Genomic DNA, 23981 nt, shown 5'->3' with positions numbered 1-23981 from the left:
CTCCCTAGTCCTCTCCCTAGTCTCCTCTCCTCCAGTCCTCTCCCTAGTCTCTCTCTCCAGTGTCCCTCTCCTCCAGTCTCCTCTCCTCTCCCAGTCTCCTCTCCTCCAGTCCTCTCCCTAGTCTCCTCTCCCTCCAGTCCCTCTCCTCCAGTCCTCTCCCTAGTCTCCTCTCCTCCAGTCCTCTCCCTAGTCTCCTCTCCTCCAGTCCTCTCCCTAGTCTCCTCTCCTCCAGTCCTCTCCCTAGTCTCCTCTCCCCAGTCTCCTCTCCTCCCTCTCCCTAGTCTCCTCTCCCTCCAGTCTCCCCTCTCCTCTCCAGTCCTCTCCCTAGTCTCCCTCCTCCAGTCTCCCTCTCCCTCCCTAGTCTCCTCTCCTCCAGTCCTCTCCCTAGTCTCCCCTCTCCTAGTCTCCTCTCCTCCAGTCCTCTCCCTAGTCTCCTCTCCTCCAGTCCTCTCCCTAGTCTCCTCTCCTCCAGTCCTCTCCCTAGTCCCCTCTCCTCTCAGTCCTCTCCCTAGTCTCCTCTCCTCCAGTCCTCTCCCTAGTCTCCTCTCCTCCAGTCCTCTCCCTAGTCTCCTCTCCTCCAGCCCTCTCCCTAGTCTCCTCTCCTCCAGTCTCCCCTCTCCTCTCCTCCAGTCCTCTCCCTAGTCTCCTCTCCTCCAGTCCTCTCCTCCCTAGTCTCCTCCTCCAGTCCTCTCCCTAGTCTCCTCTCCTCCAGTCTCCCTAGTCTCCTCTCCTCCAGTCCTCTCCCCTAGTCTCCTCTCCTCCAGTCCTCTCCTCCCCTCCCCTAGTCTCCTCTCCTCCAGTCCTCTCCCTAGTCTCCTCTCCTCCAGTCCTCTCTCTCCTCCCTCCAGTCCTCTCCCTCCTCCAGTCTCCTCTCCTCCAGTCCCTCTCCCTAGTCTCCTCTCCTCCAGTCCCTCTCCCTAGTCTCCTCTCCTCCAGTCCTCTCCCTAGTGTCCTCTCCTCCAGTCCTCTCCCTAGTCTCCTCTCCTCAAGTCCTCTCCCTGGTCCCCTCTCCCTAGTCTCCTCTCCTCCAGTCCTCTCCCTAGTCTCCTCTCCCTAGTCTCCTCTCCTCCAGTCCTCTCCCTCCTCTCCTCCAGTCTCCTCTCCCTCTCTCCAGTCCTCTCCCTAGTCTCTCCTCTCCTCCAGTCCTCTCCCTAGTCTCCTCTCCTCTCCTCCAGTCCTCTCCTCTCCTCCAGCCTCCCCTCTCCTCTCCTCCAGTCCCTCTCCCTAGTCTCCTCTCCTCCAGTCCTCTCCCTAGTCTCCTCTCCCTAGTCTCCTCTCCTCCAGTCCTCTCCCTAGTCTCCTCCCTCCAGTCCTCTCCCTAGTCTCCTCTCCTCTCCAGTCCTCTCCCTAGTCTCCTCTCCTCCAGTCCTCTCCCTAGTCTCCTCTCCTCCAGTCCTCTCCCTCTCCTCTCCTCCAGTCCTCTCCCTAGTCTCCTCTCCTCCAGTCCTCTCCCTAGTCTCCTCTCCTCCAGTCCTCTCCCTAGTCTCCTCTCCTCCAGTCTCCCTCTCCTCTCCTAGTCTCTCTCTCCTCCAGTCCTCTCCCTAGTCTCCTCTCCTCCCCTAGTCTCTCTCCTCCAGTCCTCTCCCTAGTCTCCTCTCCTCCAGTCCAGTCTCCTCTCCCTCTCCCTAGTCTCCTCCCTCCAGTCCTCTCCCTAGTCTCCTCTCCTTCAGTCCTCTCCCTAGTCTCCTCTCCTCCAGTCCTCTCCCTAGTCTCCTCCTCCAGTCCCTCTCCCTAGTCTCCTCTCTCCTCCAGTCCCTCTCCCCTAGTCTCCTCTCCTCCAGTCCTCTCCCTAGACCTCTCCTCTCCTCCAGTCTCTCTCCTCCAGTCCTCTCCCTAGTCTCCTCTCCTCCAGACCTCTCCCTAGTCTCCTCTCCTCCAGTCCTCTCCCTAGTCTCCTCTCCTCCAGTCCTCTCCCTAGTCTCCTCTCCTCTCCTCTCCTCCAGTCCTCTCCCTAGTCTCCTCTCCTCCAGTCCTCTCCCTAGTCTCCTCTCCTCCAGTCCTCTCCCTAGTCTCCTCTCCTCCAGTCCTCTCCCTAGTCTCCTCTCCTCCAGCCCTCTCCCTAGTCTCCTCTCCTCCAGCCCTCTCCCTAGTCTCCCTCTCCTCCAGTCCCCTCTCCCTCCTCAGTCTCCTCTCCTCCTCCAGTCCTCTCCCTAGTCTCCTCTTCTCCAGTCCTCTCTCCCTAGTCCTCTCCCTAGTCTCCTCTCCTCCAGTCCTCTCCCTAGTCTCCTCTCCTCCAGTCCTCTCCCTAGTCTCCTCCTCCAGTCCAGTCTCCTCTCCCTCCCTAGTCTCCTCTCCTCCAGTCCTCTCCCTCCCTCTCCTCCAGTCCTCCCCTCTCCTCCTCCAGTCCTCTCCCTAGTCTCCTCTCCTCCAGTCCTCTCCCTCCTCTCCTCCAGTCTCCCCTCTCCTCCAGTCCTCTCCCTAGTCTCCTCTCCTCCAGTCCTCTCCCTAGTCTCCTCTCCTCCAGCCCTCTCCCTAGTCTCCTCCAGTCCCTCTCCCTCCTAGTCTCCTCTCCTCCAGTCCTCTCCCTAGTCTCCTCTCCTCCAGTCCTCTCCCTAGTCTCCTCTCCAGTCCCTCCCTAGTCTCTCCCTAGTCTCCTCCTCCAGTCCAGTCCTCTCCCTAGTCTCCTCTCCTCCAGTCCTCTCCCTAGTCTCCTCTCCTCTCCTCCAGTCCTCTCCCTCCAGTCTCTCCCTAGACTCTCTCCAGTCTCCTCTCCTCCAGTCCTCTCCCTCTCCTCCCTCCAGTCCTCTCCCTCCCTAGTCTCCTCTCCTCCAGTCCTCTCCCTAGTCTCCTCTCCTCCAGCCCTCTCCCTAGTCTCCTCTCCTCCAGCCCTCTCCCTGGTCTCCTCTCCTCCAGTCCTCTCCCTAGTCCCCTCTCCCTAGTCTCCTCTCCTCCAGTCCTCTCCCCTCTCCTCCAGTCCTCTCCCTCGTCTCCTCTCCTTCAGTCCTCTCCCTAGTCTCCTCTCCTCCAGCCCTCTCCCTAGTCTCCTCTCCTCTAGTCCTCTCCCTAGTCTCCTCTCCTCCAGTCCTCTCCCTGGTCTCCTCTCCTCCAGTACTCTCCCTAGTCTCCTCTCCTCCAGTCTTCTCCCTAGGAACTGTTGGTGTCTCCTGGAGGAGGTTCAATTGAGCACTGGCACCAGCTAATAGGTGGTATAATGTTGGAGAAATGGACTGAAACTTTAACATGGAAGGGAAATGGATCCCATTACCTTGAGCTCTGGCTGCTAGTCTGCTCACCTCCTGTAGGGGAGATGGGGGAGGAAGAGGGACAGTAGGAGGAGAAGAGGAGGGAGATGAGAGAAAGGAGGGTAGAGATGAGAGGGAGGGGAAGAGAGCGAGAACAAAAGAGAAATACCCAGAAATAGGAAAGGGATGACTGATGGGGGAAAGAGAGCAAAGATAGAGAAATACCCAGAAATAGGAAAGGGATGACATGTCTCATACAGAGAGACTGTCACCGGTCGGTCTGGAGGGATGACATGTCCCATACAGAGAGACTGTCACCGGTCGGTCTGGAGGGATGACATGTCCCATACAGAGAGACTGTCACCGGTTGGTCTGGAGGGATGACATGTCTCATACAGAGAGACTGTCACCGGTCGGTCTGGAGGGATGATATGGGCTTTTCTTGTTAGAACAAAGGTTACGTTCAAACAAACATGTTTTATGTCTTCCATCACAGATCCCATGTAATATAAACAACTTGCTTAGGATAATCACGCGCGCACACACACACACACACACACACACACACACACACACACACACACACACACACACATATTCCTAATGAGATCCACATTCTTATCTATCGTTTATATATATATATATTTCTCCCCCACAGAGCCAATACACGGTCCCAATAATCTAGAAGTCGTTGACGTCCAATCAAAACAAGTCACTGTTCGCTGGGAGCCTTTCGGCTACAACGTCACGCGTTGCCATAGCTACAACCTGACGGTGCAGTACCGGTCCCAAGTGGCGGGGAAGGACGAGACCCGGGAGGAGGTGTGTTACGACACCCTGGGTCGCGACCCCCAGCACACCATCCACAACCTGACTCCCTACACCAACCTGTCAGTCAAACTGGTCCTCAAGAACCCAGAGGGGGTCAAAGAGAGCCCAGAGATGGAGCTGCAGACGGATGAAGATGGTGAGTGTTAAAACACCTTCAGAATGGTTATAACATGTTTATGACAGGGTTATGTAGGTGTATAAAATGTGTTAAAGAACCCAGAGTGGGGGTCAGAGAGAGACCAGACATGGAGCTACAGACAAAACAGGGACAGTGCAATCAAGTGTTATTCTAAGGTTTAGCTGCAGGCCGAATATCATGTACTAAAATATAAATGATTGATGAGTCTTAAAGGGATACTTCAGGATGTTGACAATGAGGCCCTTTATCTTCTTCCCCAGAGTCAGATGAACTTGTGGATACCATTTTTATGTCTCTGTGTCCAATATGAACACAGAGACAAACGTTAGGTAGTTTCGCGAGCAAATGCTAATTCGCGTTAACACAGTGACTGGAAGTCTATGTATTACTCCAGTGGTCCATTACGTGTCTGTCTAAAGACTGACTAGGACTGACTAGACCTGTCTAAAGACTGACTAGACCTGTCTAAAGACTGACTAGACCTGTCTAAAGACTGACTACACCTGTCTAAAGACTGACTACACCTGTCTAAAGACTGACTAGACCTGTCTAAAGACTGACTATACCTGTCTAAAGACTGACTAGACCTGTCTAAAGACTGACTATACCTGTCTAAAGACTGACTACACCTGTCTAAAGACTGACTAGACCTGTCTAAAGACTGACTAGGACTGACTATACCTGTCTAAAGACTGACTAGACCTGACTAGACCTGTCTAAAGACTGACTAGGACTGACTAAAGACTGACTAGACCTGTCTAAAGACTGACTAGACCTGTCTAAATACTGACTAGACCTGTCTAAAGACTGACTAGGACTGACTATACCTGTCTAAAGACCGACTAGACCTGTCTAAAGACTGACTAGACCAGTCTAAAGACCGACTAGACCTGTCTAGACCTGTCTAAAGACTGACTAGACCTGTCTAAAGACCGACTACACCTGTCTAAAGACTGACTACACCTGTCTAAAGACTGACTAGGACTGACTATACCTGTCTAAACACCGACTAGACTTGTCTAAAGACTGACTAGACCCGTCTAAAGACCGACTAGACCTGTCTAGACCTGTCTAAAGACTGACTAGACCTGTCTAAAGACCGACTACACCTGTCTAAAGACTGACTAGACCTGTCTAAAGACTGACTACACCTGTCTAAAGACCGACTAGACCTGTCTAAAGACCGACTGGACCTGTCTAAAGACCGACTAGACCTGTCTAAAGACCGACTAGACCTGTCTAAAGACCGACTAGACCTGTCTAAAGACTGACTAGATCTGTCTAAAGACTGACTAGACCTGTCTAAAGACTGACTAGGACTGACTAAAGACTGACTACACCTGTCTAAAAGACAATACACTGAGGTATTATCAAAATAACTAACTAAAGTCTCAGGGAATTTATTTTTTTTTCATCAAATTTTTTACAACTGAAATCCAATAACATGGTGAGATGTTTCGTTGATTTCACGTTGTTTTCACGTTAGTTGATGTAACGACGCACTTGAAGAACGTTCTTTCTACGTTCGGGACATACCGATGCGACTGGTACAGTCATCGTAATGCTTTAAATTACATCGCAATTAGTGGAAAGAATTAGTGAATCAGAATTCGGACTGCTTCTGAAAAACTCAGCCTATGCGGGCAACTGGCAGGCCTGTTGAGAGTTGGAATTATAGACGGTGTGATGTCAAAATGTGGTCGTGCAACAGCAGACACTCAATTAGCCCATGTCAAAGAAATTCTTCGTGATTGGTAAATTAGTCGAGTAGCCAGCTATGTAAACTTTTAGTAAACATGGTCGAATTACTGCAGACAATCTATCTCTACCCAATGGCAAAATGTCTAGAAATGGATGTGGGTATGCAGACCCTCAAACCACTGCTCACTGATTTTTTTGTGTCCCCAACCCCCCCCCCCCATCAAAGTTGCCCATCCCTGCTCTAGAGTCGTTCCAGGGAAGTGCCTCTAAGGAGGGAGGTGTTTCTCATGTGTGTGTTCTGGTCCTGTCCCCCTCAGTACCTGGAGCGGTTCCTCTGGACTCCATCCAGGGCAGTGCTTATGAAGAGAAGATGGTTCTGAAATGGAGAGAACCAGCCCAGACCTACGGAATCATCACTCAGTACGAGGTGAAAAGACGGATTGATTGATTTAATTCATTTTTGATGACGGCAAATATTGCATCATTGGAAGAAAAAAAAACATGTTTCTTGTTTTCCCTCATGTCTTGTGATACTGTGAAGATTCTCATCAATTCAGTTTATTATACACCTTGCTTGGAGAACGAGTGTGTCCATGATGACTGCCCAAATGTGCTTATTTATATATATGTGCCAATTTGTTTATGAATAACTTGTCATGTTCAAAACTGCGCACTCTCCTCCAACAATGGCATGGTATTCTTTCACTGTAATAGCTACTGTAAATTGGACAGTAAAAAATATGCTTTTCAACCATAGCTACACAAGCATTTGTGTAAGAGTATTGATAGCTAGCATAGCATTAAGCCTAGCATTCAGCAGGCAACATTTTCACAAAAACAAGAAAAGCATTCAAATAAAATAATTTACCTTTGAAGAACTTCGGATCTTTTCAATGAGGTGACTCTCAGTTAGATAGCAAATGTTCAGTTTTTCGAAAAAGATTATTTGTGAGGGAGAAATCGCTCCGTTTTGTTCATCACGTTTGGCGAAGAAAAACCCCTGATAATTCAGTCATTACAACGGCGAACGTTTTTCCCAATTAACTCCATAATATCGACAGAAACATGGCAAACATTGTTTAGAATCAATCCTCAAGGTGTTTTTCACATATCTATTCAATGATAAATCATTCATGGCAGTTGGGTTTCTCCTCTGAAGCGAATGGAAAAATGCACGCAGCTGGAGATTATGCAATAATTTCGATGGAGGACACCAAGCGGGCACCTGGTAAATGTAGTCTCTTATGGTCAATCTTCCAATGATATGCCTACAAATACGTCACAATGCGGCACACACATTGGGGAAACGACAGAAAGTGTAGGCTCATTCCTGACGCATTCACAGCCATATAAGGAGACATTGGAACACAGCGCCTCCAAAATCTGGGCCATTTCCTGTTTGAAATTTCATCTTGGTTTCGCCTGTTGCATCAGTTCTGTGGCACTCACAGATAATATCTTTGCAGTTTTGGAAACGTCAGCGTGTTTTCTTTTCACAGCTGTCAATTATATGCATAGTCGAGCATCTTTTCGTGACAAAATATCTTGTTTAAAACAGGAACGTTTTTTTATCCAAAAATTAAAAGAGCGCCCCCTATATCAAAGAAGTTAACTATGTCTATATATCTTGCTCAAACTATAGGTTAACTCTCTATATATCATGTCCATATTATAGGTTAACTCTCTATATATCATGTCCATACTATCCACCTCTTTTTCGAACATTGCTATGGGAACAGCCAAAAACAGAAGCGAAGGATTCGACTACTGCTTTGCTTCCCTACTGAAGGCTGCCGGTAGCAAACTTGCCAGAGTAAATTATTAGAACATGTTATATTGATTTAATTCAAGTTTGCTAACGTTATCTAGATTGTGAGGTTGTGATAATAACGTTAGCTAGACTTACTAGTAGATGAGTTATGTTGAGATAATAACGTTAGCTAGACCTACTAGTATACTAGTTACGTTCTGTCTCTTAGAGATGAACGTACTTTGGTGCGAATAGTGCAAATCAATCCCGTAACAACAGCAAAGGACCTTGTGAAGATGCTGGAGGAAACAGGTACAAAAGTATCTATATCCACAGTAAAACGAGTCCTATATCGACATAACCTGAAAGGCCACTCAGCAAGGAAGAAGCCGCTGCTCCAAAACCGTCATAAATAAGCCAGACTACGGTTTGCAACTGCACATGGGGACAAAGATCATACTTTTTTAGAAATGTCCTCTGGTCTGATGAAACAAAAATGGAACTGTTTGGCCATAATGACCATTGTTATGTTTGGAGGAAAAAGGGGGAGGCTTGCAAGCCGAAGAACACCATCCCGACTGTGAAACATGGGGGTGGCAGCATCATGTTGTGGGGGTGCTTTGCTGGAGGAGGGACTGGTGCACTTCACAAAATAGATGGCATCATGAGAAGGGAAAATGATGTGGATATAATGAAGCAACATCTCAAGACATCAGTCAGGAAGTTAAAGCTTGGTCGCAAATGGGTCTTCCAAATTGACAATGACCCCAAGCATACTTCCAAAGTTGTGGCAAAATGGCTTAAGGACAACAAACTCAAGGTATTGGAGTGGTCATCACAAAGCCCTGACCTCAATCCTATAGAAAATGTGTGGGCAGAACTGAAAAAGCATGTGCGAGCAAGGAGGCCTGCAAACCTGACTGAGTTACACTGGTTCTGTCAGGAGGAATGGACCAAAATTCACCCAAAATATTGTGGGAAGCTTGTGGAAGGCTACCCGAAACATTTGACCCAAGTTAAACAATTTAAAGGCAATGCTACCAAATGCTAATTGAGTTTATGTAAACTTCTGACCCAGTGGGAATGTGTTGAAAGAATTAAAAGTTGAAATAAATCATTCTATCTACTATTATTCTGACATTTCACATTCTTAAAATAAAGTGGTGATCCTAACTGACCTAAAACAGGGAATTGTTACTAGGATTAAATGTCAGGAATTGTGAAAAACTGAGTTTAAATGTATTTGGCTAAGGTGTATGTAAACTTTCGACTTCAACTTTATAATGATAACTATAGGCTATATAACTTTAATGATAACTATAGGCTATATAACTATAATGCTAACTATAGGTTATATAACTATAATGCTAACTATAGGTTATATAACTTTAATGATAACTATAGGCTATGTACCTATGTACCTATAACTATAGGCTATATACCTATAGTGATAACTATAGGCTACATAGCTATAATGCTAACTATAGGCTATATAACTATAATGCTAACTATTGGCTATGTATATTTAATAACTATATGCTATATAGCTATAATGCTAACTATAGGCTATGTATATTTAATAACTATAGGCTATATATATTTAATGATAACTATAGAGTATATAACTTTAATGATAACTGTAGGCTATGTAACATCCACACTAGAGTAAAGTTTATCTTTCTACAGTCCTACACCTGTCAATCAACTGTTCAACTCATCATACCCATATTTATGTAATACCGTCCCGAAATATCTATGGTAAAAATGTACAGGTGTAGGATCCTAATTTGATCACCGTGTTGCAGGAGAACTTTCCTGCAATTCAGGAAGTGTAAAACGTGTAGTGTATTTCCACTTTGAAATTTCAGACTTGGTTTTCTCTTAAGAAAAATATATCAACCCCACCAAAAAAGGCCATTAATTATAATCCACATAATAATTTAGCTAATTTCCTGTTGCTGCAGGAATATCTTTCTGCTGTAGCAAACTGGCTCAAATAAAGGTCCAACATCTGCAGCAATCACTGCTATCACTATAATAACTGCAATACTGTATAGAACATAATTATAAAGCTTCTGATTCTGTATCATTTACTTGTCCAATCAACACAGACATGAGTTAATGTCCAGCACCCTAACAAAAGCTCAATTTACATTTTCCCAGCTAGGAAACATTATAAGCATTCACAATGAATCACTTTTTAGTTTTCCTTCCCTTCTGTCGTCACGTCAGTGTCATTTTAATCTCTCTCTCTCCCTCTCCTCTCTCTCTCTCCCTCTCCTCTCTCTCTCTCTCCTCTCTCCCTCTCCTCTCTCTCTCTCCTCTCTCTCTCTCTCTCTCTCTCTCTCTCCTCTCCACTCTCTCTCTCCCTCTCTCTCTCTCTGGACTATCTCTTCTCCACTCTCTCTATCTCTCTCTCTCTCTTCTCTCTATTTTATAGGATTTGGCATCACAGCAGACTCATTCCACCAGACAAAGACCAAATAACACACACACACACACACATACACACACACAAGCCAGACTCATTCCACACGCAGACAAAGACAAAATGAGAAGAAGCCTCCAAGCATTTCAGAAACTTGATGGACACAAATTATGCAGCACTCCAAACTGATCCTTTGTGAATTGAAATTGGAATTATAATGAATGTTTTTCTACTATGGGGAGGAAGCAGGAGTGGTGTCTTAAAGTGGGCTTTTAAACATTATACACAGAGCCTTCAGAAAGTATTCACACCCCTTGACTTATTCCACATTAACAGTGATGATACTGGATAAACAACTAGACAGCAGGAAGTAAACGGTGATGTTACTGGATAAACAACTAGACTACAGGAAGTAAACGGTGATGATACTGGATAAACAACTAGACTACAGGAAGTAAACGGTGATGATACTGGATAAACAACTAGACTACAGGAAGTAAACTGTGATGTTACTGGATAAACAACTAGACTACAGGAAGTAAACGGTGATGATACTGGATAAACAACTAGACTACAGGAAGTAAACGGTGATGATACTGGATAAACAACTAGACTACAGGAAGTAAACGGTGATGATACTGGATAAACAACTAGACTACAGGAAGTAAATGGTGATGATACTGGATAAATAAACAACTCTTTTCACAGGTTCTGTCTTGCTACCCTTTGCAATGTAAATTATATGACATGTATATTTTTCCACCTTGTCCACAAGCTTCAAATCTCTTGACAAGATTGCTTGTGTAGTTGACACTGTCTTTAGAACAGTTTGGGATGGCAGAGTAGCCTTGTGGTTAGAGCGTTGGACTAGTAACCGAAAGGTAACAAAATCGAATCCCCGAACTGACAAGGTGAAAATCTGTCGGTCTGCCCCTGAACAAGGCAGTTAACTCACTGTTCCGAAGTCCGTCATTATAAGATAAAGGTCGATAGTTTTTTTTTTTAAAGGTGACAATGCCAATCTCATTGTCCACAGATCTTCTACAAGCAGATTGCAGTCTCTCCATGTGCATATACAGTACACTGTCGAGGCATAGAAACAGACCAAAATAACTATCATATTCCCCGTCTGTCTGTCTCTGTCGGTCTGTCTCCAGATCTCCTACAAGACAGTGAGTTCCTTTGACCCAGAGCTGGATCTGTCCAACCAGAGTGGGAAGGTCCTGAAACACAGCAACGAGACCAGCCACATCTTCCTGGGGCTGTACCCAGGATCCACGTACTCATTCAGCCTCCGAGCCTCTACCGCCAAGGGATATGGTCCATCAGTCATCACACAGTTCACCACCAAGATATCAGGTCAGTCCCTAACTCCTAGTCCCTAGACACCTAGCTCCTAGACACCTAGCTTCTAGATACCTAGCTCCTAGACACCTTCCTCCTAGACACCTAGCTCCTAGACACCTAGCTTCTAGACACCTATCTCCTAGACACCTAGCCCCTAGACACCTAGCCCCTAGACAACTAGACACCTATCTCCTAGACACCTATCTCCTAGACACCTAGGCTGTAATCCCAGGAGACTGATGTTCATGTTGTCCTTCCAGCTCCCTCCATGCCAGCTTATGACCAGGAGGCATCTCTGAACCAGACAGACGGCACAGTGACTGTCCTGCTGAAACCTGCACAGAGCCGAGGGGCACCTGTCAGGTAGGATGGCACACACACACACACACACACACACACACACACACACACACACACACCTAGACACCGAGATACACACACACACACACAGTCTGTTAAGTAGAGAGAGCACTGTTGTACTCGGCCAAATCAATTCTGGTAATTAATTAAATAATTGTACATTTACTCTGACATGTCGAGAACCATACTTTAACAAAGACTGTTCGACACATTTTAATTACTAACACCTAATTATAATTAATACAACAGCGTGAATCACACACACACACACGCACACACACTCACACACACACACATACACACACACACACACACACACACACACACACACACACACACACACACACACACGCTGTCATTAATTAGCATGCTGGGTTAGTCCTTAATTTACCGCTAGAACCCAGCACTCACCCCTTCTGCACAGAACAAATACTCTAACTGTAGTTCCCTCTTTGGAGAGCAGAACTTATGGTTTGAGTTCTCTCTCATAACCCCTACCCTCACGGTTCACTTTGTTAACGGTTAGTCAGAGTACGATTGGATGCTAATGCAGTGAATACTGTTTGCTAATTAATCTAACAGGGTGGATAGCGAGATTTCAATAGCTCAATTTCACTGTGTTCACCACTAGAGAAAGGACTGATGTTTTGGGGACAAAGTTATGAGTGTGAGTGTGAATGAATAGTTTGTGATATCTAGGTTCTTTGGGGACGCATCTACCCTAACCTTCATCCCTACCCTAACCCTTACCTTAACCTTAACCCCTAACCTAACCCTAACCCTAACCTTAACTCCTAACCCTACCCTAACCTTAACCACTACCCTTACCATAACCCTTACCCTAACCCCTACCCTTACCATAACCCCTACCCCAACCCTAACCTTAACTCCTAACCCTACCCTAACCTTAACCACTACCCTTACCATAACCCTTACCCTAACCCCTACTCTTACCATAACCCTTACCCTATCCTTAACCCCTACCCTTACCCCTAACCTAACCTTAACCCCTAACCTAACCTTAACTCCTGACTCCTAACCCTACCCTAACCTTAACCCCTACCCTTACCATTACCCTATCCTTAACCCCTACCCTACCCCTTAACCTTAACCCTTAACCCTTAACCCTACCCTAACCTTAACCCCTAAACCTTAACCCTAACCCCTAAACTTAACCTTAACCCCTACCCTAACCCTAACCCCTACCCTTACCATAACCCCTTAACCCCTACCCCTACTAACTACCCTTAACCCCTAACCTAACCTTAACCCCTACCCTATCCTTAACCCCTACCCTTACCCCTAACCTAACCTTAACCCCTACCCTACCCCTAAACTAACTTTAACCCCTACCCTACCCTTAACCCCTACCCTAACCTTAACCACTACCCTAACCCTTACCCTATCCTTAACCCCTACCCTAACCTTAACCACTACCCTAACCCTTACCCTATCCTTAACCCCTACCCTAACCCTTACCTTAACCTTAACCCCTACCCTAACCCTTACCTTAACCTTAACCCCTAACCTTAACCCCTAACCTAACCTTAACTCCTGACTCCTAACCCTACCCTAACCTTAACCCCTACCCTTACCATTACCCTATCCTTAACCCCTACCCTACCCTAACCTTAACCTTAACCCCTACCATTACCTTAACCCCTAAACTTAACCCTAACCCCTACCCTTACCATAACCCCTACCCTAACCTTAACCCTACCCTAAACTTAACCCTAACTGCTACCCTTACCATAACCCTACCCTGACCCTAACCCTACCCTAAACTTAACCCTAACCCCTACCCTAACCTTAACCCTACCCTAACCTAACCCTAACCTTAACCCTAACCTTAACCCCTACCCTAAACTTAACCCTAAGGAAAGGGCCAGGGGCATCTCCAGAGACCAATAGGAAAGGTCAGGCTGTATCTCCAGAGACCAATAGGAAAGGGACAGGGTGCATCTCCAGAGACCAGGGTGGGTCACCTGCAGAGACCAATAGGAAAGGGCCAGGGGCATCTCCAGAGACCAATAGGAAAGGGCCAGGGTGCATCTCCAGAGACCAATAGGAAAGGTCAGGCTGTATCTCCAGAGACCAATAGGAAAGGGACAGGGTGCATCTCCAGAGACCAATAGGAAAGGGCCAGGGCATCAGAGACCAATAGGAAAGGTCAGGCATCTCCAGAGACCAATAGGAAAGGGCTGTATTTCAGGACCAATAGGAAAGGGCCAGGGTGCATCTCCAGAGACCAATAGGAAAGGGCCAGGGGCATCGCAGAGACCAATAGGAAAGGGCCAGGGGCATCTCCAGAGACCAATAGGAAAGGGCATCTCCAGAGACCAATAGGAAAGGTCAGGGGCATCTCCAGAGACCAATAGGAAAGGGCCAGGGTGCATCTCCAGAGACCAATAGGAAAGGGCCAGGGTGCATCTCCAGAGACCAATAGGAAAGGGCCAGGGTATCTCCAGAGACCAATAGGAAAGGGCCAGGGTGCATCTGCAGAGACCAATAGGAAAGGGCCAGGGTGCATCTCCAGAGACCAATAGGAAAGGGCCAGGGGCATCTGCAGAGACCAATAGGAAAGGGCCAGGGGCATCTGCAGAGACCAATAGGAAAGTATCTCCAGGACAGGGTGCATCTCCAGGACCTCCAGAGACCAATAGGAAAGGGACAGGGTGTATCGGATCAATAGGAAAGGTCAGGCTGTATCTCCAGAGACCAATAGGAAAGGGACAGGGTGCATCTCCAGAGACCAATAGGAAAGGGTCAGGGGCATCTGCAGAGACCAATAGGAAAGGGCCAGGGGCATCTATATATCCAGAGACCAATAGGAAAGGTCAGGCTGTATCTCCAGAGACCAATATGAAAGGTCAGGCTGTATTTCCAGAGACCAATATGAAAGGTCAGGCTGTATTTCCAGAGACCAATAGGAAAGGGCCAGGGGCATCTGCAGAGACCAATAGGAAAGGGCCAGGGGCATCTGCAGAGACCAATAGGAAAGGGCCAGGGGCATCTGCAGAGACCAATAGGAAAGGTGTGACTGAGGCTTGATTTTATGTCTGATCTGTTTGGAAGGTACTGCTCCAGACTTTTGAAAATTAACTAACACACACACACACGCACACACACAACTAGAACACACACACACACGCAACTAGAACACACACATGCACACAACTAGAACACACACACACACACACAACTAGAACACACACACAACTAGAACACACACACAAACATAACTAGAACACACACACACACACACAACTAGAACACACATACAACTAGAACACACACACACACACACACAAGCAGGCTGTGATACAGGGAGGGAAATAAAACAGCAAACGATGACTTCCTTAAAACCAGCGACGTGTCGAGGGTCTCCGAATGGCAGATTTCCTTTCAGCTTCACTGAATATTTACACACTTCGTTCAGTATTAAATATCACATGTTAAGCTTCTTCAATCAGCTTTCAGTTCAAAAGATTTTAACACAGTTCACAATATTTAAGTTATATCTATATATCTCTTAAATATGATCATTTATAGATGAAGCGATAGGCAATGATTATATATATATATTCATATTTGTGTAATTACTTCTCTTTAAATAATGATATTTTGACGTTGGTTAGCTAATCTCTGTGAGGATGATATTTCGACACGTTATTGAGAACATGTTTTACCAGAAGGCTTTGACACACGCCACACACACACACACACGCAGTCACATCAGTCACATCACACACACACACATATCTATCACACATATCACACATATCTATCAGTCATACATATCACACACACACACACACACACACACACACACACACACACACACACACACACACACACACTACACACACACAGTCACACACACTATCACAGTCATATCTATCACACTTTTTTACCAGAGGGCCCTCTATCTCCGTCATTGCTGTCAGCTGTCAAAGTCAGTCATTAAGTCAGTCATATCTATCAGTCAGTCATATCTATCAGTCAGTCATATCTATCAGTCAGTCATATCTATCAGTCAGTCATATCTATCAGTCAGTCATATCTATCAGTCAGTCATATCTATCAGTCAGTCATATCTATCAGTCAGTCATATCTATCAGTCATATCTATCAGTCAGTCTATCAGTCAGTCATATCAGTCAGTCATATCTATCAGTCAGTCATATCTATCAGTCATATCTATCAGTCAGTCATATCTATCAGTCATATCTATATCAGTCAGTCATATCTATCAGTCATATCTATCAGTCAGTCATATCTATCAGTCAGTCATATCTATCAGTCAGTCATATCTATCAGTCATATATCTATCAGTCAGTCATATCTATCAGTCAGTCATATCTATCAGTCAGTCATATCTATCAGTCAGTCATATCTATCAGTCAGTCATATCTATCAGTCAGTCATCAGTCATATCAGTCATATCTATCAGTCAGTCATATCTATCAGTCATATCTATCAGTCATATCTATCAGTCAGTCATATCTATCAGTCAGTCATATCTATCAGTCAGTCATATCATATCTATCAGTCATATCTATCAGTCATATCTATCAGTCAGTCATATCTATCAGTCATATCTATCAGTCAGTCATCTATCAGTCAGTCATATCTATCAGTCAGTCATATCTATCAGTCAGTCATATCTATCAGTCATCATATCTATCAGTCAGTCATATCTATCTATCAGTCATATCTATCAGTCAGTCATATCTATCAGTCAGTCATATCTATCAGTCAGTCATATCTATCAGTCAGTCATATCTATCAGTCAGTCATATCTATCAGTCAGTCATATCTATCAGTCATATCTATCAGTCATCATATCTCATCAGTCAGTCATATCAGTCAGTCATATCTATCAGTCAGTCATATCTATCAGTCATATCTATCAGTCAGTCATATCTATCAGTCATATCTATCAGTCAGTCATATCTATCAGTCAGTCATATCTATCAGTCATATCTATCAGTCATATCTATCAGTCATCATATCTATCAGTCAGTCATATCTATCAGTCAGTCATATCTATCAGTCAGTCATATCTATCAGTCATATCTATCAGTCATATCATCAGTCAGTCATATCTATCAGTCAGTCTATCAGTCAGTCATATCTATCAGTCAGTCATATCTATCAGTCAGTCATATCTATCAGTCAGTCATATCTATCAGTCAGTCATATCTATCAGTCATATCTATCAGTCATATCTATCAGTCATATCTATCAGTCATATCTATCATCAGTCATATCTATCAGTCAGTCATATCTATCAGTCAGTCATATCTATCAGTCAGTCATATCTCAGTCATATCTATCAGTCAGTCATATCTATCAGTCAGTCATATCTATCAGTCAGTCATATCTATCAGTCAGTCATATCTATCAGTCAGTCATATCTATCAGTCAGTCATATCTATCAGTCAGTCATATCTATCAGTCATATCTATCAGTCAGTCATATCTATCAGTCATATCTATCAGTCAGTCATATCTATCAGTCAGTCATATCTATCAGTCAGTCATATCTATCAGTCAGTCATGTCTATCAGTCAGTCATATCTATCAGTCAGTCAGTCATATCTATCAGTCATATCTATCAGTCATATCATATCAGTCAGTCATATCTATCAGTCAGTCATATCTATCAGTCATATCTATCAGTCATCATATCTATCAGTCAGTCATATCTATCAGTCAGTCATATCTATCAGTCAGTCATATCTATCAGTCATATCTATCAGTCAGTCATATCTATCAGTCAGTCATATCTATCAGTCAGTCATATCTATCAGTCAGTCATATCAGTCAGTCATATCTATCAGTCAGTCATATCTCAGTCAGTCATATCTATCAGTCATCTATCAGTCAGTCATATCTATCAGTCATATCTATCAGTCAGTCATATCTATCAGTCAGTCATCTATCATCATATCTATCAGTCAGTCATATCTATCAGTCAGTCATATCTATCAGTCAGTCATATCTATCAGTCAGTCATCAGTCAGTCATCATCAGTCAGTCATATCTATCAGTCAGTCATATCTATCAGTCAGTCATATCTATCAGTCAGTCATATCTATCAGTCATATCTATCAGTCAGTCATATCTATCAGTCATATCATATCTATCAGTCATATCTATCAGTCAGTCATATCTATCAGTCAGTCATATCTATCAGTCATATCTATCAGTCAGTCATATCTATCTCTATCAGTCATATCTATCAGTCAGTCATATCTATCAGTCAGTCATATCTATCAGTCAGTCATATCTATCAGTCATATCTATCAGTCAGTCATATCTATCAGTCAGTCATATCTATCAGTCAGTCATATCTATCAGTCAGTCATATCTATCAGTCATATCTATCAGTCATATATCTATCATCAGTCATATCTATCAGTCATATCAGTCATCAGTCAGTCATATCTATCAGTCATATCTATCAGTCATATCTATCAGTCAGTCATATCTATCAGTCATATCTATCAGTCATATCTATATCATCAGTCAGTCATATCTATCAGTCAGTCATATCTATCAGTCATATCTATCAGTCAGTCATATCTATCAGTCATATCTATCAGTCAGTCATATCTATCAGTCAGTCATATCTATCAGTCATATCTATCAGTCAGTCATATCTATCAGTCATCATATCTATCAGTCAGTCATATCTATCAGTCATATCTATCAGTCAGTCATATCTATCAGTCAGTCATATCTATCAGTCATCATATCTATCAGTCAGTCATATCTATCAGTCAGTCATCTATCAGTCATATCTATCAGTCATCATATCTATCAGTCATATCTATCAGTCAGTCATATCTATCAGTCAGTCATATCTATCAGTCAGTCATATCTATCAGTCATCATATCTATCAGTCATATCTATCAGTCAGTCATATCTATCAGTCATCATATCTATCAGTCAGTCATATCTATCAGTCAGTCATATCTATCAGTCAGTCATATCTATCAGTCAGTCATATCTATCAGTCAGTCATATCTATCAGTCAGTCATATCTATCAGTCAGTCATATCTATCAGTCAGTCATATCTATCAGTCATATCTATCAGTCAGTCATATCATCAGTCATATCTATCAGTCAGTCATATCTATCAGTCATATCTATCAGTCAGTCATATCTATCAGTCAGTCATATCTATCAGTCAGTCATGTCTATCAGTCAGTCATGTCTATCAGTCAGTCAGTCATATCTATCAGTCAGTCATATCTATCAGTCATATCTATCAGTCAGTCAGTCATATCTATCAGTCAGTCATATCTATCAGTCATATCTATCAGTCAGTCATATCTATCAGTCATATCTATCAGTCAGTCATCTATCAGTCATATCTATCAGTCAGTCATATCATATCATATCAGTCAGTCATATCTATCAGTCATATCTATCAGTCAGTCATATCTATCAGTCATATCTATCAGTCAGTCATATCTATCAGTCAGTCATATCTATCAGTCAGTCATATCTATCAGTCAGTCATATCTATCAGTCAGTCATATCTATCAGTCAGTCATATCTATCAGTCATATCTATCAGTCAGTCATATCTATCAGTCATATATCTCAGTCAGTCATATCTATCAGTCAGTCATATCTATCAGTCATATCTATCAGTCAGTCATATCTATCAGTCATATCTATCAGTCAGTCATATCTATCAGTCAGTCATCTATATCAGTATCATCAGTCAGTCATATCTATCAGTCAGTCATCTATCAGTCAGTCATATCTATCAGTCAGTCATATCTATCAGTCAGTCATATCTATCAGTCATATCTATCAGTCATATCTATCAGTCAGTCATCTCATCATCTATCAGTCAGTCATATCTATCAGTCAGTCATATCTATCAGTCAGTCATATCTATCAGTCATATCTATCAGTCATATCTATCAGTCAGTCATATCTATCAGTCAGTCATATCTATCAGTCAGTCATATCTATCAGTCAGTCATATCTATCAGTCATCATATCTATCAGTCAGTCATATCTATCAGTCATATCTATCAGTCAGTCATATCTATCAGTCATATCTATCAGTCATTCATATCTATCAGTCAGTCATATCTATCAGTCAGTCATATCTATCAGTCATGTCTATCAGTCAGTCATATCTATCAGTCAGTCATATCTCAGTCAGTCAGTCATATCTATCAGTCAGTCATATCTATCAGTCAGTCATATCTATCAGTCAGTCATATCTATCAGTCATATCTATCAGTCATATCTATCAGTCAGTCATATCTATCATCATATCTATCAGTCAGTCATATCTATCAGTCATATCATCAGTCAGTATCAGTCAGTCATATCTATCAGTCAGTCATATCTATCAGTCAGTCATATCTATCAGTCATATCTATCAGTCAGTCATATCTATCAGTCAGTCATATCTATCAGTCAGTCATATCTATCAGTCATATCTATCAGTCAGTCATATCTATCAGTCAGTCATATCTATCTATCAGTCAGTCATATCTATCAGTCAGTCTATCAGTCAGTCATATCTATCAGTCAGTCATATCTATCAGTCAGTCATATCTAGTCAGTCATATCTATCAGTCATATATCTATCATCAGTCATATCTATCAGTCAGTCATATCTATCAGTCATATCTATCAGTCAGTCATATCTATCAGTCAGTCATATCTATCAGTCATATCTATCATCTATCAGTCAGTCATATCTATCAGTCAGTATCTATCAGTCAGTCATATCTATCAGTCATATCTATCAGTCAGTCATATCTATCAGTCAGTCATATCTATCAGTCAGTCATATCTATCAGTCAGTCATATCTATCAGTCAGTCATATCTATCAGTCAGTCATATCAGTCAGTCATATCTATCAGTCATATCTATCAGTCAGTCATATCTATCAGTCAGTCATATCTATCAGTCATATCTATCAGTCATATCTATCAGTCATATCTATCAGTCAGTCATATCTATCAGTCAGTCATATCTATCAGTCATATCTATCAGTCAGTCATATCTATCAGTCAGTCATATCTATCAGTCAGTCATATCTATCAGTCATATCTATCAGTCAGTCATATCTATCAGTCAGTCATATCTATCAGTCAGTCATGTCTATCAGTCAGTCATGTTTATAACTAATTTTTAAAATGGCTCCTCATCACATCCGCAGCCAGAAGACGCCTCTTCACTCTCAGTCGCTCTCAGGCATCTTAATAAATGTTTATATACCTAAAAATAAATACATGTTTTTTATTTATTTTGGAAGCAGATTGTCTGGAACAGTATTTGCTCTCATTCACGTTTCTCAATCTCTCAGTTTTCTTCTCCTCTCCCTCTTCCTCCTCCTATCCTACTCCTCTTCCTCCTCATCCTCTCCTCCTCTTCCTCCTCCTACTCCTCCTCATTTTCATCCTCCTCTTCCTCCTCTCTCCTCCAATTCCTTCTTCTCCTCCTCTCCCCTCCTCCTCCCCTCTCTCCTCCTCCTCTTCCTCCTCTCTCCTCCAATTCCTTCTTCTCCTCCTCCTCTCCCCTCCTCCTATTGTCCTCATCTTCCTCTTCTCCTCCTATTCCTCCTCCTCTCCTCTTCCTCTCTCCTCCTCCTTCTTCCTCTTCTTCCACCTCCTCTTACCTCCTCTTCCTCTCTCCTCCTCCTATCCTCCTCCTCTCCTCTTCCTCCTCCTCTCCTTCCTATTCCCCTTCCTCCTCCTCCCTTCCTATTCCTCTTCCTCCTCCTCCCTTCCTATTCCTCTTCCTCCTCCTCTCCTTCCTATTCCTCTTCCTCCTCCTCCCTTCCTATTCCTCTTCCTCCTCCTCTCCTTCCTATTCCACTTCCTCCTCCTCCCTTCCTCTTATCCCCCTCTTCCTCCTCTCTCATCACCTCTACCTTGGGCTATGCACATTTACATGTTATTATATCATATAGAGCTTTCACTTGTATACATGCAGTTGCAACCTTGTTTGCAAGAAAATATGTGAGTGAGAGTGACTGTGTTCTCAGTAGTTTCTCTACCCCGTAGATTAGTGATAATCTTTAGCCAGCTATGTGATTTACGTCACTGCTTAAAATAAACAATTGATGTCTTTGATCAGGGCGACACACACAGACAGACTGACACACACACAGACAGACTGACACACACACAGACAGACTGACACACACACAGACGGACTGACAGACACACACACACAAACCGACAGAGACACACACATACACACACACAAACAGAGACAGACACACACACAGACGGACTGACAGACACACACATACACACAGAGACACACACACACACACAGACACACACAGACAGACAGACAGACAGACAGACAGACAGACAGACAGACAGACAGACTGATACTGGGTCAGAAGATAGTGAGTTTCTCAGTGGTTTGATAACACTGCTCACCAGCTAGGTGAGTTGATTAGCATTAAAGACAAGGAGGGAGAGGGAGATGAGTGAGAACTGGACGAAAGACAGCAAGTAACACAAGGATGGAGGTAGGGAAGGAGGGAGAGAGGGGGAGGGGGAGGGTGGGGAGCAACACCCTCCTCCCCCTGGTTATCACACTCTCCTTCCCCTGGTTATCACACTCTCCTTCCCCTGGTTATCACACTCTCCTTCCCCTAGTTATCACACTCTCCTCCCCCTGGTTATCACACTCTCCTTCCCCTAGTTATCACACTCTCCTCCCCCTGGTTATCACAACCCCCCTCCCCCCTGGTTATCACGACCCCCCCCCCCTGGTTATCACACTCTCCTCCCCCTGGTTATCACACTCTCCTCCCCTTGGTTATCACACCCTCATCCCCCTGGTTATCACATTCTCCTCCCCCTGGTTATCACACTCTCCTCCCCCTGGTTATCACACTCTCCTCCCCCTGGTTATCACACCCTCATCCCCCTGGTTATCACACTCTCCTCCCCCCTGGTTATCACACTCTCCTCCCCCTGGTTATCACACTCTCCTTCCCCTAGTTATCACACTCTCCTCCCCCTGGTTATCACACTCTCCTTCCCCTGGTTATCACACTCTCATCCCCCTGGTTATCACAACCCCCTCCCCCTGGTTATCACGATCCCCTCCCCCTGGTTATCACACTCTCCTCCCCTGGTTATCACACCCTCATCCCCCTGGTTATCACACTCTCCTCCCCCTGGTTATCACACTCTCCTCCCCCCTGGTTATCACACTCTCCTCCCCCTGGTTATCACACTCTCCTCCCCCTGGTTATCACACTCTCCTCCCCCTGGTTATCACACTCTCCTCCCCCCTGGTTATCACACTCTCCTCTCCCCTGGTTATCACACTCTCCTTCCCCTGGTTATCACGACCCCCCTCCCCCCTGGTTATCACACTCTCCTTCCCCTGGTTATCACGACCCCCTCCCCACTGGTTATCACACTCTCCTTCCCCTGGTTATCACGACCCCCTCCCCCTGGTTATCACACTCTCCTTCCCCTGGTTATCATGACCCCCCTCCCCCCTGGTTATCACACCCTCATCCCCCTGGTTATTACACTCTCCTTCCCCTGGTTATCACGTACCCCCTGGTTATCACACCCCCTCCCCCTGGTTATCACACCCCCCCCTGGTTATCACCCCCTCCCCACCTGGTTATCACACCCTCCCCCTGGTTATCACGTACCCACCCTGGTTATCACACCCCCCTCCCCCTGTGTGTGTGGGTGTGTGTGTGGGTGTGTTTGTGCTCCACGGTAGGAATACAGACTCCCCCAGACTCCCCCAGACCCCCCGTGGCACCACCTCTTTTAACAGCTTAATCCTTTCTCCTCCTCCCTTTGCTTTTTTTTAAATCCCTTTTTTTTCAATTTTCTGCTCAGGGGAGAGATGGTCGGGAGTGCAGGCGTTTGGAATTAGGAATTAGCCGCAATTATTTAGATGTAGCAAGAGAGAGGGGCCGTCATGTGGTGTCAGCTGTGGGATCTGAGGTGAAATAAACAGTTCTGTTATTAAAAGTTATGTATGTTCTCTACCAGTTTGTCTGACCTGCCTCTTACAGAATTCCTTTCGTGACTTGGGCAGGAGCTCACTAGAACTGAGTACCTAGATATAAAGAGTACCAGCGCCTATATCAGTCAAAGTCAACCAGGACGTTGTCCTGCCGTTGAAATCCTTCGGCTCAAGTCCGAACAGTGTAAAAAATAAATAAATGGACCTATATATTTTATTTATTATGTCTCAGCTAAA

The 23981-nt window shown here is 44.4% G+C and overlaps 1 protein-coding gene across 1 annotated transcript in view; it reads left to right on the top strand.

Moving 5' to 3' along the window:
- LOC135558338 (receptor-type tyrosine-protein phosphatase mu-like) overlaps positions 1–23981 on the top strand; it is a 588334-nt gene that overhangs the window by 306544 nt on the left and 257809 nt on the right. Inside the window, exons 9-12 of the mRNA XM_064992077.1 lie at positions 3841–4149; positions 6171–6280; positions 11189–11390; positions 11639–11741. Of these exons, the coding sequence (XP_064848149.1) occupies positions 3841–4149; positions 6171–6280; positions 11189–11390; positions 11639–11741 (724 nt within the window). The remainder of the gene's footprint in view (positions 1–3840; positions 4150–6170; positions 6281–11188; positions 11391–11638; positions 11742–23981) is intronic.

The sequence above is a fragment of the Oncorhynchus masou genome, chromosome 17 (genome assembly GCF_036934945.1).
Source record: "Oncorhynchus masou masou isolate Uvic2021 chromosome 17, UVic_Omas_1.1, whole genome shotgun sequence".
Classification (NCBI taxonomy): domain Eukaryota; kingdom Metazoa; phylum Chordata; class Actinopteri; order Salmoniformes; family Salmonidae; genus Oncorhynchus; species Oncorhynchus masou.
Note: the sequence above shows the minus strand (reverse complement) of the source record. Positions and strands in the feature narration are given on the sequence as shown.